At 44.7% G+C, this 17,566-nt stretch overlaps 1 protein-coding gene across 4 annotated transcripts in view; it reads left to right on the top strand.

Moving 5' to 3' along the window:
* Positions 1–17,566, top strand: part of TRPC3 (transient receptor potential cation channel subfamily C member 3) — a 443,652-nt gene that overhangs the window by 333,093 nt on the left and 92,993 nt on the right. For all 4 annotated transcript variants that reach the window (XM_073641255.1, XM_073641245.1, XM_073641236.1 and 1 more), the window contains exon 4: positions 17,088–17,252. In XM_073641255.1, coding sequence (XP_073497356.1) covers positions 17,088–17,252 — 165 coding nt within the window. The remainder of the gene's footprint in view (positions 1–17,087; positions 17,253–17,566) is intronic.

The following is a 17,566-nucleotide window of genomic DNA, read 5'->3' as shown; positions in this document are numbered from 1 at the left end:
TTCTCTGATGAAGCTCCCTTCAGGCTGTATGGGATTTCTGGAAGAATGATTGTTCAGAGAAGAAACGCACTACCATGAGTTCTGTGTCATACCAACAGTAAAGCATACTGAGACTATTCATGTGTGGGGCGGCTTTTCATCCAAGGGAATAAAGAATGGTATTTAAGCATCTTCCAAGAGCAACTTCTCATGAGGATCCAGGAGCAATTTGGTTATGAGTAATGTTCAGCGAGCACTAAAATGCTCGGGTGCTCGAAGCTCGGGTTGAGCTCACCGTGATACTCGGGTGCTCGACCCGAACAACGAGCCCACTGTTAGTCTATGGGAGACCCGAGCATTTTTGCGGCGGCACCGCCGGCAGTCTGTAGAAAGCCTAAAAAGTGCCCAAAACGATAGTGACAGTGCTCAAATGACATGGGGACAGCATGGGGATCGCCCCAGGAAGCATTTCTGACCCCCAGGTCACTGCTGTCAACAACGTGGTCAGAGGTATTAAGCCACTTTTACGGACTCACAATAAAAAGTTCAAAAACTAAACTGAAACTGTTTTCCTGTAAAATATGTTAAGGAACATCCTTTCCAGGGTAGAGACTTGTGTATAAGGTAAAATAAATAACCAAAAACAAAAATACTCCTCCACACCTTGGGCTATGTTCACAAGTAGCATTTTTTATGCGTTTTTGCACTTTTGTATTGCTTTCAACCATGACAAATGCATTCACCGGGAAATGTCATTTTAACATTTTACAACCTTATCTGGCCATGTGCTGTGTGATACATGCATACAGTGCTGAAAAGACATGGGAACAGCATGGGGAAGACCCCTGGAAGCATCTCTGAAACCCAGGTCACTGCCTAAAAGTGTGCCCATCTGAAGTGATCCTTGCCGCATCAGAAGATGCAGACTTGCAACTATCCCCGTGCAAGTCCTTGTCCCAGGGCAGTGTTCAATTGTACCTCCCCCATTCCTTGCAATGCAAGCGCAAATATGCAGCGAACCACCCACCCACCCGCAGGCTGCAATACTATACAACTAGCTTCCACTTGAAATGGGGCCTTTTAGTTTGGAGGAGGCCGAAGCTGGCCACTACCTCATGGCTGCGTCGGCGGCGAGGTCTCCATACTCAGTCCCCAGCCGCCACTATTTGTCCTAGCAACCTTCCCTACACTTTTCTTAGCCTGGCCTGCTTTAGGGCAGCATTGGACGAGCCCACCAGACAACCAGAGACTCCTCCGTTGGGCCCTGGCTTCTCCATCAGGGGAGTTGAGAGTGCCAAGGTGAGGAGCATGATTATGATGATATAAGTTAGCATCTGCTTTGTTTTCTTGGAATGCAAGCGTAAGTGTGCAGCCTGCCACCCACCCACCCCCAGGCTGCAATACCATACTGCTAGCTTGCCTGCACTTGAAATGAGGCCTTTTAGGCTTGTGGAGGCCGACACTGGCCACCACGTCATGGCTGCGTCGGCGGCCTGGTATCCATACTCAGTCCCCAGCCGCCCGGGTGTCCACACTCGGTCCCCAGCCGCCAGGGGGCGGCCGGGTGTCCATACTCGGTCCCCAGCCGCCTCTATATGTCCTGGTGCGCCTTATACACAAGCGCGCATACCAAAACATTACCTGTGCCCTCCCCAGTGCATTTAGTGGGAAGGACAGCCTATTCTGCTGTAGTGTGTGCACGCCAACCCCCTGTTCATGGCACATGCGAAGATGCCTCCCGCCCTGCACCTGTCGTTGCAGACTTGCAACTATCCCTGTTCAAGTCCTTGTCCCAGGGCAGTGTTCAATAGTACCTCCCCCATTCCTTGCAATGCAAGCGCAAGTATGCAGCCTGCAACCCACCCACCCCCAGGCTGCAATACCATACTGCTTGCACTTGAAATTGGGCCTTTTAGGGATGTGGAGGCGGAATCTGGCCACCACGTCATGGCTGCGTCGGAGGCCTGGTATCCATACTCAGTCCCCAGCCGCCCCGCGGCCGGGTGTCCACGCTTGGTCCCCAGCCGCCAGAGGGCGGCCAGGTGTCCTTACTCGGTCCCCTGCCGCCCCTATTTGTTCCGGTGCTCCTTATACACAAGCGCGCATACCAAAACATTACCTGTGCCCTCCCCAGTGCATTTAGTGGGAAAGACAGCCTAACCACAAACATGTGGACAAGTGAATGTGGCCAGGGATGGTCCATCTCACTGACGCCTTCACACTGTGTTAATATTGTGGAAGCCGGGACACAGTTGGACACTGGGATGCAACACGTCCTCCAGACATAGAGGATTGCGGGTCCTGGGTCAATCAGGCTTCAACACAAAGTTCAGAAGGTAGACAGCAGCAGTGGTCGGCCTCCTACACAACGAGTAAATTATTCATGATCATAAGACCATCCATCTCCTTAGCTTTCTGTTCCTTGGAATGCAACGCATGTATGTAGTAGCGGCTAGGCCTGAGGTGGTAAATGTTTTGGCGCATATCCTACCTCCTCCGAGGATTGCTGGATATTTTCCTGCTACTATCCCAGTTCTATGACTCCCGTTAAAACAAAGCTTCAGGTGATGAATGATGGATGAGATGGTGGCAAAGGAGAAAGAGCAGGAGGAACACATCAATATCAGGCCAGTCAACCACACATGTCTTGTAGGATATGTTTCTGTACCAAAAGGAGCGGTTCGGCTACACAGTTATAGGGCATACAGTGAGTGCAATGCCTACCAAAAATTTTGAGGCACTCCAATGCCCCTTGGAAGTGACATGGAGGTCAGAGGACCTTAACTAAACCGTTTTTTCCATTTATAGCAACTGGGTCTCCTGTACACTGTTGGCTTAAGCAGTGAATGGAAGGCTTTCCAAAAATTATGAGGAACTGCAATGCCCCTTGAAACAGACGTGGATTACAGTGTACTAAAAACCTTCTACCCATTATTGGGGCGTGGGTCTCCCTTAGTGTTCGCCTATGCATTGAAAAGCAAAAGCTGACTAAAATTAGGAGGAAATGCAATGCCCGTTGGAAGAGTCATGGAGGTTAGAGGTAATTAAAAACAACATTTCAATGCCCCTTGGAAGAGCTGTGCAGTTCAGAGTGGTTTAACAAGATGGTTTTAATGCCCCTTGGAAGAAACGTGGAGGTCACAGTAGCTTAACAAGACGGTTTTAATGCCCCTTGGAAGAGACGTGGAGTTCAGAGTGGTTTAACAAGATGGTTTTAATGCCCCTTGGAAGAGACATGGAGGTCGCAGTGAAATAAAAAGACAATATCAATGCCCCTTGGAAGAGTGGTGGAGGTCCCAGTGGAATAAAAAGACAATATCAATGCCCCTTGGAAGAGTGGTGGAGGTTACAGTGGAATAAAAAGACAATATCAATGCCCCTTGGAAGAGTGGTGGAGGTCGCAGTGGAATAAAAAGACAATATCAATGCCCCTTGGAAGAGTGGTGGAGGTCGCAGTGGAATAAAAAGACAATATCAATGCCCCTTGGAAGAGTGGTGGAGGTCCCAGTGGAATAAAAAGACAATATCAATGACCCTTGGAAGAGACGTGGAGGTCACAGTAGCTTAACAAGACGATTTTAATGCCCCTTGGAAGAGACGTGGAGTTCAGAGTGGTTTAACAAGACGGTTTTAATGCCCTTTGGAAGAGAAGTGGAGGTCACAGTAGCTTAACAAGACGGTTTTAATGCCCCTTGGAAGAGACGTGGAGTTCAGAGTGGTTTAACAAGACGGTTTTAATGCCCCTTGGAAGAAACGTGGAGGTCACAGTAGCTTAACAAGACGGTTTTAATGCCCCTTGGAAGAGACGTGGAGTTCAGAGTGGTTTAACAAGACGGTTTTAATGCCCCTTGGAAGAGACGTGGAGGTCGCAGTGAAATAAAAAGACAATATCAATGCCCCTTGGAAGAGTGGTGGAGGTCCCAGTGGAATAAAAAGACAATATCAATGCCCCTTGGAAGAGTGGTGGAGGTTACAGTGGAATAAAAAGACAATATCAATGCCCCTTGGAAGAGTGGTGGAGGTCGCAGTGGAATAAAAAGACAATATCAATGCCCCTTGGAAGAGTGGTGGAGGTCGCAGTGGAATAAAAAGACAATATCAACACCCCTTGGAAGAGTGGTGGAGGTCCCAGTGGAATAAAAAGACAATATTAATGACCCTTGGAAGAGACGTGGAGGTCACAGTAGCTTAACAAGACGATTTTAATGCCTCTTGGAAGAGACGTGGAGTTCAGAGTGGTTTAACAAGACGGTTTTAATGCCCTTTGGAAGAGAAGTGGAGGTCACAGTAGCTTAACAAGACGGTTTTAATGCCCCTTGGAAGAGACGTGGAGTTCAGAGTGGTTTAACAAGACGGTTTTAATGCCCCTTGGAAGAGACGTGGAGGACCCAGTGGAATAAAAAGACAATATCAATGTCCCCTGGAAGAGACGTGGAGGTTCCAGTGGAATAAAAAGACAATATCAATGCCCCTTGGAAGAGTGGTGGAGGTCCAACTGGAATAAAAAGACAATATCAATGCCCCTTGGAAGAGGCGTGGAGGTCACAGTAGCTTAACAAAACAATTTTAATGCCCCTTACAAGAGCCATGCAGTACAGTATATTAAAATTATTATTCCCATTATTGGGGAGTGGGTCTCCCATAGTCTTTGCCTATGCCTTCCAAGCAAAAGCTGCCAAAAATTAGGACGGAGGAACTTGCAATGCCCCTTACAAGAGCCATGCAGTACAGTATATTAAAAACATTATTCCCATTATTGGGGAGTGGGTCTCCCATAGTCTTTGCCTATGCCTTCCAAGAAAAAGCTGCCAAAAATTAGGACAGAGGAACTTGCAATGCCCCTTGCAAGAGCCATGCAGTACTGCATATTAAAAACATTATTCCCATTATTGGGGAGTGGGTCTCCCATAGTGTTTGCCTATGCCTTTGAAGCAAAAGCTGCCAAAAATTAGGACGGAGGAACTTGCAATGCCCCTTACAAGAGCCATGCAGTACAGCATATTAAAACCATTATTCCCATTATTGGGGAGTGGGTCCCCTATAGTCTTTGCCTATGCCTTCGAAGCAAAAGCTGCCAAAAATTAGGACGGAGGAAGTTGCAATGCTGGCAACATGGACCACGGTCACCCTCGTGGTATAGTGGTGGTGGAGGCTGAGGATAAGGAGAAGAGCAAAAAACAGCCGAAATGAGGAAGCGTATACCCATGTGTGGGTGTGAAGCGGTGCATGGGAATACATCTCCCGAAATAACACAGTGGATTTGACTTTATGTTACTCTGCTGTCATTTGGTGGTGATGAGAAGTCTGGCCCAATCTAGCCCTTGTTCATTTTGATAAGGGACAGTTTGTCAGTTGACAGGCGAGTGCGCTTATCAGTTATAATTCCCCCAGCGGCACTAAAAACACGCTCCGATAACACGCTAGCGGCAGGGCAGGCCAGGACCTCTAAGGCGTACAGAGCGAGTTCATTCCAAGTGTCCAGCTTGGATATCCAATAATTAAAAGGCATAGAGGAATCACAGAGGACGCTGGTACGGTCGGCAAGGTACTCCCTCACCATCTTTTGAAACTTTCCACTCCTTGTGAGAGTACCCCGCGCCTCAGGGCCTGTAAGCTGGGCGGGTCTCAGAAAACAGTCCCAGAACATTGACAGTGTTCTCCTGCCTCTGCTGGATTGGAGTTGCGTCTCTCTCGCTTGTACGCCTTGGTTGGGCAACGAACTGTGACCTCTGCCGCTAGCGTGTTCAGATGGGAATTTTTTTAACAGTTCTGCAGCAAGGGCCTTCTGGTACTGCCCCATTTTTGTAGACCTCTCCATCTCAGGAATAAGAGAGTGAAAGTTCTCCTTGTAGCGGGGGTCTAAAAGTGTCACCAACCAGTAATGACTGTCACCCAACATTTTGACAACGCGAGGGTCACGGTTAAGGCAGTGTAACATAAAGTCAGCCATGCGTGCGAGACTGGTAACGGGCAAGACTTCCGTGTCCTCACCAAGATGACGACTGACCATGCTCTCCTCCTCCCCTGTCCTCAGGCCACCCACGCTGGACCGACGGTATGACAGTTGTACAGGTACTACCATCTACAGCGCATGATACCAGCTCCTGTTCTTCCTCCTCCTCTCCCTCATTGTCCCCCAATGCACATTGGGATAAGATGAGGCTGGGCTGTGTGTAATTGTAATCTCATTATACTCTGGCTGCAATGCCTCATCTTTAATTCTCTGCAGAGAGCGTTGCAAAAGACAGACAAGTGGGATGCTGACGCTAATGATGGCGTCATCGCCACTCACCATCTTGGTGGACTCCTCAAAGTTTGTCAGGTTTGTACATATGTCAGACATCCAGGTCCACTCCTGAGGTCTTATGTGTGGAGTCTGACCTGAATATCGACGGCCTTGTACTCCACAACTGCTCTCTTCTGCTCACAAATCCTTTGCAACATGTGGAGGGTAGAGTTCCAACGTGTGGGGACATCACACACCAGTCGGTGTGCCGGAACCTGCAAACGCTGCTGCAACACAGCAAGGGCGGCGGAAGCTGTAGCCGACTTCCGAAAATGAGCTGACAGGCGGCGTACTTTGACGAGCAGATCTGGCAACTCGGGGTACAATTTAAGAAACCGCTGAACCACGAGGTTAAGCACATGAGCCAGGCATGGTACGTGTGTGATCTCGTCTCGCCTCGCCTCAGAGCCGCCACCAGGTTACGGCCATTGTCACACACGACCATGCCTGGATGTAGGTTCAGCGGTCTCAGCCACAGATCTGCCTGCTCTTTCACAGCTGTCTACAACTCACAAGCAGTGTGAGGTTTATCACCTAAGCTTATGAGTTTCAGCACAGCCTGTTACCGCTTGGTTGAGGTAGTACTGCAGTGCTTCCAACTTGTAACTGATGTGGTGATATCTAAGATGGAAGCTGAACATGAGGAGGAGGATGATGCACAGGAGCTGTACACTGTGGGGGCAACTCTGACTGTCATAGGGCCCGCAATCCTTGGTGTGGGGAGGATGTGTTCTGTCCCAAGGTCCGACTGAGTCCCGGCTTCCACTATGTTTACCCAGTGTGCCGTCAGGGAGATGTACCGTCCCTGGCCACAAGCACTTGTCCACGTGTCCGTTGTCAGGTGGACTCTCCCAGTAACAACGTTGTTGAGGGCACGGCAGATGTTTTTGGACACGTGCTTGTGTAGTGCGGGGATGGCACACCGGGCAAAATAGTGTCGACTGGGGACCGAGTACCGAGGGACGGCCATAAGGTTGTGGAAGGATTCCGTCTCCACCAGCCTAAAAGGCAGCATTTCCAACGCAAGCAGTCGTGAAATGTGCAAATTTAGGACTGTGGCCTGTGGGGCGTTGGCTGCGAATTTGCGCTTTCGTTCAAAAGTCTGGGATATGGACAATTGAACGCTGCGGTGGAACGTGGACGTTGATGCTGTTTCTTGAGAAACTGCCATAACAAGTGAAGACTGAGAGGAGGGGGCATCTTTGCATGCAGTATGGACAGGGGATTGCCTTGCACGCACAACAGTGGGGTCTCTTACATGCACAACAGTGGAAGAAGCAGTGGTGACACCCGCTGACACTGGTCGTGGACCCTGGGGTTCGCCCCACAAAGTCGGATGCTTTCCTGACATGTGCCTGATCATGCTGGTGGTGGTCAGGCTGGTAGTTTTGTCACCCCTGCTGATGCTGGCCTGGCAGGTGGTACAAATGGCCTTTTTGGGGTTATCAGCAGAGTCTTTAAAAAAATTTCAGACTGTGGAAGACCTACCGGTTGTACTGGCAGCATCCCTCGTGTTGGTGTTACGGGGATCGGTTGCCCGCCTTCTGTCTGCGGCCACCACACTGCTTCTTCCTGCCTGTTGGGGTACTCTGCCTCCCTCCCCCTGTGTGCTGCTGGCCTCGCTCTGCGTGTCCTCCTGCCACGTTGGGTCAGTTACTAGATCATCCACCACCTCCTCCTCTTCCACACCACGGTCCTCCTCCTCACTTCGTGGCAATTGTGTCTCGTCATCGTCCACCTCTTGTGACAAATTGGAAATGGACCAGTGAACAGCTCTTCAGAGTGTCCAACTGTGGGATCAGTTGCTGTCTGACGACACTCGGCATGGTGGGAGGAAGGAGCATCAGGGTGAGAAGGAGTATGCGGTCGAGACTCACGGCTACTAAGACTTGACCGTGTGGAAGACAGACCGGAGGTGGTGGTGCCCAGGTGACTGGAAGTATTATCTGCTATCCAATTAATAACCTGTTCACACTGATCAGTTGGCAATAGTGGTGTTGTTGTGTGCTTCCCTAGTAATTCGGTCAAGAACTGTAAGCGAGAAGATGTGGCTGTTGGTTGTGGCACATTTTCACCTTGGCCACGGCCCCGTCCTCTGCACGTCCAGTTCCACGTCCCTTGCCACGTGCCTAGCCCATTGTAAATGAAGTAAAATAGCTTACACTCGCACTATCAATGGCAAAAGGGTAATGAAAAGGAGATTAGAACCGTGGAAGAGGAAAATCACAGTTCTATTTCTCTGGCCTACACCAGAATCTTTTAAACAGATATATTTGTGTCTGAACAGTCAGCGAGACACTCAAACTGTTTTTTTTAATGTAAAAAAGGCAAAAAGGTGGATTACACCCAGATTTGAACCGTGGAAGAGGAAAACCACAGTTCTAGTTCTCTGGCCTACCCCAGAATCTTTTAAACAGATATATTTGTGCCTGAACAGTTAGCGAGACACTCAAACTGTTTTATTTTATGGAAAAAAGGCAAAAAGGTGGATTACACCCAGATTTGAACCGTGGAAGAGGAAAACCACAGTTCTAGTTCTCTGGCCTACACCACAATCTTTTAAACAGATATATTTGTGTCTGAACAGTCACCGAGACACTCAAATTGTTTTTTTGTATGTAAAAAAGGCAAAAAGGTGGAAAACACCCAGATTTAAACCGTGGAAGAGGAAAACCACAGTTCTAATTTCCTGGCGTATACCAGACTTTTTTAAATAGATATATTTGTGTCTGAACAGTCAGCGAGACACTCAAACTTTTTTTTTATGGAAAAAAGGCAAAAAAGTGGATAATACAGAGATTTGAAACGTGGAACTGCAAAACCACAGTTCTAGTTATCTGGCCAAAACCAGACTCTGAACACTCACAGACACACTCAAATTTTTTTTTGGGGGGGGGGATAAATACCAAAAGGTTAATAAGATGGGTATTTGTACAGTCTGACTGAGGGAAAAAAAAGAGGATTTAGATGAAAAAAAGGATTTTTCCTGGCCCCTGAGACCTGGGGTTAAGTCTAGCAATTTGAGCAGCAGCAGCACACAGGACTGTAATGCAGTGTTTGTTGGTATAACCACTGCGTCTCCTATACAGCCTGCCTTCCTGATATCTGGGATGGATATTAGTCCTCAGAAGGACTGTTAGTTTGATTTTACAGGCTTTAGAGACCCTACACTACCTATTTCGCAGTATAAATCTCTCCCTAGCTCAGCAGCACTCTCCTTACACTGTCTGATTCGGAGTGACTGTGTCCAAGATGGCGGCTCCCGGTTTTAAATACTCGAGGTGACGCTGCGCGGCCAGCCAATCACTGTAATGCCCACAACCAACATGGCTGCGGCATTACAGTGACTGGCTGGCAATCCCTGCATGTTCATTGGCTCTGTAAAGAGAGCCAAACATGCAGGGCGGAGACCCGAGCTCCCGCCCGAGTAACCCGAAAATGCTCGGTTCTCGCCGAACATAGTGAGATGCTCGGGCGATTACCGAACAGTGCTCGCTCAACATTAGTTATGAGCAATGTTTTTTTCCGGCTGGATGGAGCACATTGTCACAAGGCAAAAGTGATAACTGTGAACAAAATATTGACGTTTTGGTTCCATGGCGGGGAAACTCTCCAGATCTAACTCCCATTGAGAACCCATTTTCAATTCTTAAAAAGTGGGTGGACAAACAAAAAGGTAGAAATTGTGATAAATTCAAAGCACTAATTACAATGGGTTGCCATTAGTCAGGATTTTTACAAGAAGCTGATGTCAAGTATGCCAGAGCAAACAGCAGAAGTCTTGAAAAATAAGGGTCAAATCTGTAAACATTGACTTAACATAAACGTGATGTATTTTCCAATAAAAGTTTAAGAACTTATGAAATCCTTATAATTGTACTTCAGTAACCATAGAAACATCTGACTAAAAGATCTAAAATCAATGAAGGTACAAACTTTGTGAAATCCCAAATTTCTGTCAGTCTCAAATCTTTTGGCCATGAATATATGCCATAAGAACAATCTTTTGACATTATATGGGTGAATGGAGTCTACTTTACTGTAGCCCTATGAAGAATGTAGTTTACAGACGAGATGTGAACACAGCCATACATGGTCATATAGTTGTCCTGTGCAATGTAGTCCCACTATGATGTTCGTGCATGAAGTGCATATACAGTAGGTTGTGTTTGTGTAACAAGATTTTTAATTTACATACTAATTGCTAAAATTTTTGGTCAATAATATAAACATGCAGGTTTAACTATAAATACTTTCTAATCTTATAATCCTTTCAAATGATAAGCAGATTTAGGCTTTTCTTTAGATCGCAGACAGTACGAACAGAAAAGCATATAGCATGCATGCGTGGGTGCATGCTCTAATGATTTCCATGTGATCACAGTTATTGTTCGCCTTGGGAACCTACTTCTTTCTTGAAAATTAAGAGGTTGCTCTGCTGGAGTTAAGAAAATTGTAAAATGGCTATATAGCCTAGAAATGTTGCAATTTCTCTGCTAATCAAGAGTAATTGTACTGAAGCTGAACAGAAATAGAATGGAGTTCCTAGTTGTAAATGTATACTAATATTTAAAATGGACATATGTATGCAGTGATTAGTGAATTTGTTAAAAATGTGAACATTTCTGAAATTTAAACTATCTGACAGATATAACATTCTTTTACAATTATGGTAGCTAAGGGTAAAAAACTCTTTAAAATCTCTGCATCTTTAAGGCTGTGTGCCCACGATGCGCTTTTAATGCGTTTCCGCAGCGTTTTTGCAGCTGCGGAAACGCTGCAGAAATGCATTAAAAACGCATTGTAGAAGGGCAGCAATGTTCCCCAATGATAATCCAAATGTGCTGTGCACATGCTGCGGAAATTTCCGCTGCGGATTATCATTGCGGAAAAAAACGCAGCACTACCAATTATTTTGCAGAAGTGCTGCGTTTTCGCCGCCATTGACTTGCATTACAACGCGCCAATTCCGCAAGACTGCATCTGTACTTGCGTAATTGGCGCGTTCTAATGTGCAGATGGTACCCGGGTGGAGAGGAGAGGAGAGTCTCATCCACACCCTGGTACCATAAAAAAAAGAATAAAATAAAAAATAAAGATTATATTCACCTTCCAACGGCCCCCGGACTCCTTTCTGTGCTGGCTGCCGGCAATCGCGCAGGACTGAAGGACCTGCGGTGACGTCACAGTCATGTGACGGCAGGTCTTTTCAGTACCGCGATCTGACGGCAGCCAGCACAGGAGCGCTGCAAGTCTCTGGGGCCATCGGAAGGTAAGTATTAGTTTATTTTTTTATTTTTAACCACTCTCTTTGCATGGATTTACATAGTGTGACCTAGTTGTCACAAGCACTTTCCAAGTGATGCTAAGCGCTTGTACAGTCATGGCCAAAAGTTTTGAGAATGACACCAAAATTATATTTTCACATGATCTGCTGGCCTCTGGTTTTTATTAGTGTTTGTCTGATATTTACATCACATACAGAAATATAATTGCAATCATATTATGAGTACCAATAGGTCATATTGACAGTTAGAATGAGTTAATGCAGCAATGAGTTAATGCATAAGTCAATATTTGCAGTGTTGCCCCTTCTTCTTCAAGACCTCTGTAATTCTACCTGGCATCCTCTCAATCGACTTTTGAACCAAATCCTGACTGATAGCAGTCCATTCTTGCATAATCAATGCTTGCATTTTGCCAGAATTTGTTGGTTTTTGTTTGTCCACCCGTCTCTTGATGATTCACCACAAGTTCTCAATGGGATTAAGATCTGGGGAGTTTCCAGACCATGGACCCAAAATCTCTATGTTTTGTTCCATGAGCCATTTAGTTATCACCTTTGCTTTATGGCAAGGTGCTCCATCATGCTGGAAAAGGCATTGCTGGGCGCCAAACTGCTCTTGAACGGTTGAGAGAAGTTGCTCTTGGAGGACATTCTGGTACCATTCTTTATTCTTGTTTTTAGGCAAGACTGTGACGAGCCGATTCCCTTGGCTGAGAAGCAACCCCACACATGACTGGTTTCAGGATGCTTTACAGTTGGCATGAGACAAGACTGGTGGTAGCGCTCACCTCTTCTTCTCCGAATAAGCTGTTTTCCAGATGTCCCAAACAATCGAAAAGGGGATTCATCAGAGAAAATGACTTTGCCCCAGTCCTCAGCAGTCCACTCCCTGTACCTTTTGCAGAATATCAGTCGGTCCCTGATGTTTTTTCTGGAGAGAAGTGGCTTCTTTGCTGCCCTCCTTGAAACCAGCCCTTGCTCAAAGAGTCTCCGCCTCACAGTGCATGCAGAAGCACTCACACCAGCCTGCTGCCATTCCTGAGCAAGCTCGGCACTGCTGGTAGTCCGATCCCGCAGCTGAAACAGTTTTAAGATACGGTCCTGGCGCTTGCTGGTCTTTCTTGGGCGCCCTGGAGCCTTTTTGACAACAATGGAAGCTCTCTCCTTGAAGTTCTTGATGATGCGATAGATTGTTGACTGAGGTGCAATCTTTGTAGCTGCGATGCTCTTCCCTGTTAGGCCATTTTTGTGCAGTGCAATGATGGCTGCACGTGTTTCTTTAGAGATAACCATGGTTAACTGAAGAGAAACAATGATACCAAGAACCAGCCTCCTTTTAAAGTGTCCAGTGATGTCATTCTTACTTAATCATGACTGATTGATCGCCAGCCCTGTCCTCATCAACACCCACACCTGTGTTAATGGATCAATCACTAAAACGATGTTAGCTGCTCCTTTTAAGGCAGGGCTGCAATGATGTTGAAATGTGTTTTGGGGGTTAAAGTTCATTTTCTGGGCAAATATTGACTTTGCAAGTACAGTAATTGCTGTTAAGCTGATCACTCTTTGACATTCAGGAGTATATGCAAATTGCCATTACAAAAAATGAAGCAGTAAACTTTGGAAAAATGACTATTTGTCTCATTCTCAATACTTTTGGCCATGACTGTAAATCCGCATGCGGAAATGTCAGTGAATAACGCTTCATTTCCGCATGTCCCTGGCAGGAAAACGCATGTACAATCCACATGCGTTTTTTTCTGCCAGGGAGATGCAGAAACACTCAGGAAAAAATCCTGAGCATTTCTGCATCGTGGGCACATAGCCTTAACCTGAAAATCTATCAACACAGCAGTGTCACATATCTGAGCCCTAAATAAAGAAAAGATATAAAAGGGAAGTAATAAAATTGATCCTCCACTGGCCTTAAGCCCCCGTCACATTAAGCAAGATCGCTAGCGAGATCGCTGCTGAGTCACAAGTTTTGTGACGCAACAGCGACCTCAGCAGCAATCTCGCTACGTTTGACGCTTAGCAGCGACCAGGCCCCTGCTGTGAGATCGCTGGTCGTGTCGGAATGGTCTGGACATTTCTTTGATCGTTGAGGCCCCGCTGGGAAGCATGTATCGCTGTGTTTGACACCTTACCAACGACCTTGTTGACGACTCAGACACAGAAACACATAGGCGTGCATCGTTATACAGATCGTTACGGGTCGCTGCATCGTTGAGGCGTCGTTGGGAAGATATGACTGTTTGACATCTCACCAGCGACCACACAGCGATGCAGCAACGATCCGTGACAGGTCGTATCGTTGTCGGGATCGCTGTAGCGTCGCTTAGTGTGACGGGGCCTTTACAATGTCATTTCAAGGATAAACTCAATGAGTTTTCACTTTTATTTATTTTCACACCTAAGTTGTATATGTACCATATGTAGGTGAATGGAGCGGTTGCAAAAAAAAAAAAGACACACTCGAGAATGTTTACTGTTATGCCTCATGGATGTATATGCAAGAAATTTGATATGTCCAACCTGTACATATTGCTCAAATAAATAAGGTAAGCATTAAAAGTTAATACTTAAAGGTAATCTGTCACTAGGATCAGACCTCCTAAGCTGCCTATATTGGCATGCAGGTCATAGGAAGTTGAATAAAGTGATACTTTGAAAAGTACAATCCAATGTTTTATTACAGAGAAATCCACGTTTTTGTTATATGTAAATTAGCGACTATGATCTATGGGCAGGACAAAGATCTTCCTGGGAATCTGCTTGCAGAGGTTATGTAAAATGAAAGGGTGAAACATGTAGATTGGGAGAGCAGACTGTCAGTCATTACACGTCTCTCACTGATAGTGCACCCTTTCATTTCAAATAAGCTCTTTAGGCAGATTCTCGGGTTGATCTATGTCTTGCCCATAGATCTTAACGGCTTATTTACATATTAAGAAAAAAATTTGATTTTTCGGGAATAAAACATCAGATTGTAAATATCAAGGCATCATTTTATTAAATTTTCTATAATCTACTTTCATAAATAGACAACTTAGGAGGGTTGATCCTACTGGTAGATTTGCTTTCAAGGCTATGGATACCTTTGAAATTATTTTATTTGATTGTATGTACTTTTATTAATAAAAAACAATTTGTAATTTATTTTCATTAAAAATGTGCCATTTGGCTTATAGAGCTTGCATGTAATACACAACAGTGCAGGCTGCCTGATCTAATGTTACCTACAATCCATCAGACAGCTAAATGACGGCTCAAGTGTGCAGCCATTCTCCTACCTCTTCTAACGCTAAACTAAGCGCAAATCAAATAGGATTTGCGCTTAGTTTAAACTTTGTTGTTGATGTAAAAAATCTAAACTAACATAAGAATACAAGTGAAAAGACAAGACAAGTGTGTTTGAATCCTTCCTAACGAGACAATATTTGAGTCAAGCCAGTATTGGAGTAAATATCCCATTAGCTTGCTTCCCTGCCTATGACTGTCAGACATTGTGCAGCTTCTGGTGTAATCAGTCACAGATGAACAAAAAACAATTTAATTTTCTTTTTAACCTTCAGTTTAATAAGTGTGACAGTGCTGCTTGATCATTAACTTACTTCAATGAACGCAATCTGCAAATCAGACAACAAAGCTGAAGATGTCACAGCAGATCTCTTACAAGACCATTTGTTTAAAGAGTAACCATAATTTTAATTTTTATTTCATAATTCAATAATGCACATGAAAATAAGAAAAATTGTAATATATCTTATCAAAGAAATCTGTTTCCTTCTCGTTCCGGATTGATATTTAATTTTTAAATTATGCATAAAATTTGTAAAATATGTATTAATTGAAAATAGATGTTCACATTACAGATAGAAGGACAGTTTGTGTTTTTAAAATTCTATGGAGGAGGGAGGTGCTAGACTCTAGAAGATCTGTGTCTGCCTCTAGCACTAGAGGCAGACACAGACATTCTGCTGCAAGTTCTTTTGAAATGACAGTTACAGTTCTCCATAGAACATTATCATCACAAACTGTCATTTTGTGTCATCTCCTACCTCAGTAATGGGAACATCTGTGTTCACTGCAGACACATTTTGCTTGTGAATTGAGAATTTTGAGAATGACTGATAAGTCATGGTGGAGAAAAAAAGTTGACTTCTTTGAAAATAAATATTAGAAGCTTTCTTATTTTCAAGTTTACTATTGATATACTAAAAAAAACATGGTTACTCTTTAATGCCCTTTTTATAGGTGTACAAGTTCTTTTTAAGAGTGCCAGTATAGTAGAGCTGAAAGGTTGATTCCTGTCACTAAAATTTACCAACACTTTCCATCAGAAAGACCTTCAGCAATTTTGAAACTAAAGAGGCTGCAGTGCTGCTTTCGCGTATCATCTTCTTCAAAGTTTTGCACATCAATGCTCACAGCTATCAACTGTGAAGTGAAGTACAGCTGGGCGAAGTGGACACCAGACTAAACCAGCCAAGTGTCACCTTCGTTCTCTTAATCGGAGGAGATCTTGTCTGTTAAACCTCCCAGTGATGATAAAATGATGGCATATCCCATTTTTATGCCATAGATACCCTGCTGTAACCATGTCATAATCTGACTCACTACACAGTCCTCTGGAACAAAATACTGTAGGTGGGACATTCAGGCTGAGGTTGGCATCTCAACTCCAAGTGGTATCAGTATTTTCTGCTGCTGTCAGTCACTGTAGTGGCCAGTGATTGACTACAATAGTCTCATGTGTCTATGAACCGAGCATGATGGACAGAACTGGTTTGACTGCAGCGGTGTCGTGTTGGTTACTGCTGTGATGAGTGTCCATCCGCCTAGAAAAAGAAGCATGGAAACTGACGCGGATCTAGGCAGCAGAGGAAGGGATGTGGTGGAGGATTGGTAATTTAAAGTGTAATGGATTTTTTTTCAACATTCTAGCCCAATTTGTGAAAAAAAATCGGTGGTGGCCAACCGCTTTAACCAGGTTCTGGAACACAATCTTGTGATGCAATCTATCTTTTCGCAACCTCTTACTAGTTGTCACAATACATAGAATTGTATAAACTAATCTTCTATATTTATGTGGAGCTACCACTTAAATTGAGAAAATTGTAAAAACTAATAGTCAATTTTCTTCTGTATTATTCCAGTACATATTTCTGTGTAGATTGCGTGAGCTCATTACTCCAACTATTTGTTCAAACCATACAACTCATTTCTTATTTATGGTTTTTCCAAAAGGCAGCAGCGCTAGGTAAGCCAGAGGATTGTGTATATGAACGTAGCTGCAGCAGTCATGCATATTTGACACATACATTACCAGTCTTGTATTGTAATGGTTCATGGCTTTTTACAATGCTGCGTCGACAATTTATATTATTATTTCCTATAGTAATCCAAATTTAAATTGAAACATGGGAATTGCGAACTATGCACATTTTTCTTCAATAATGTTCCACTCAACCGATGTCCTGGATAGATCTGATGATAATTGTTAATTGATTATTAATATTATTGTGTTTGCAGTTTGTCGCACACCCAAATTGCCAACAGCAACTTTTAACCATCTGGTATGAAAACCTCTCAGGATTACGAGAACAGCCTATTGCCATCAAATGTCTGGTTGTACTGGTCGTCGCCTTGGGCTTGCCATTCCTCGCTGTCGGCTACTGGATTGCTCCATGCAGCCGGGTACTGAATTCCTCATGCTCTACTTTTAATGCCTAGAAATCCATGGGTCAGCAACCCTTGGTATTCTGAAGCTACAATTCCCAGCATGCAACATATTGGGAATTGTTGTGAATTGTAATTTTGCAATAGCTGGAGTGTCATAGGTTGCAGATTCCAGGAACAAGTGCCAAGTATCAGCACATGTCAGTACATTTCGACTGTGACCAAGCCAAGAGGTCAGGGAATTTTATAGTCAGTGAAATAGGCATTCATCCTATAGCTATGTTTAGTGTATGGCCAGCTAAAACTGACCAAACACATTAGATGGCTGTCGG

Source organism: Phyllobates terribilis, unplaced genomic scaffold (assembly GCF_046119375.1).
Source record: "Phyllobates terribilis strain yellow unplaced genomic scaffold, ASM4611937v1 Scaffold_1__5_contigs__length_1240528914, whole genome shotgun sequence".
In the NCBI taxonomy this organism is placed as follows: Eukaryota; Metazoa; Chordata; class Amphibia; order Anura; family Dendrobatidae; genus Phyllobates; species Phyllobates terribilis.
Note: the sequence above shows the minus strand (reverse complement) of the source record. Positions and strands in the feature narration are given on the sequence as shown.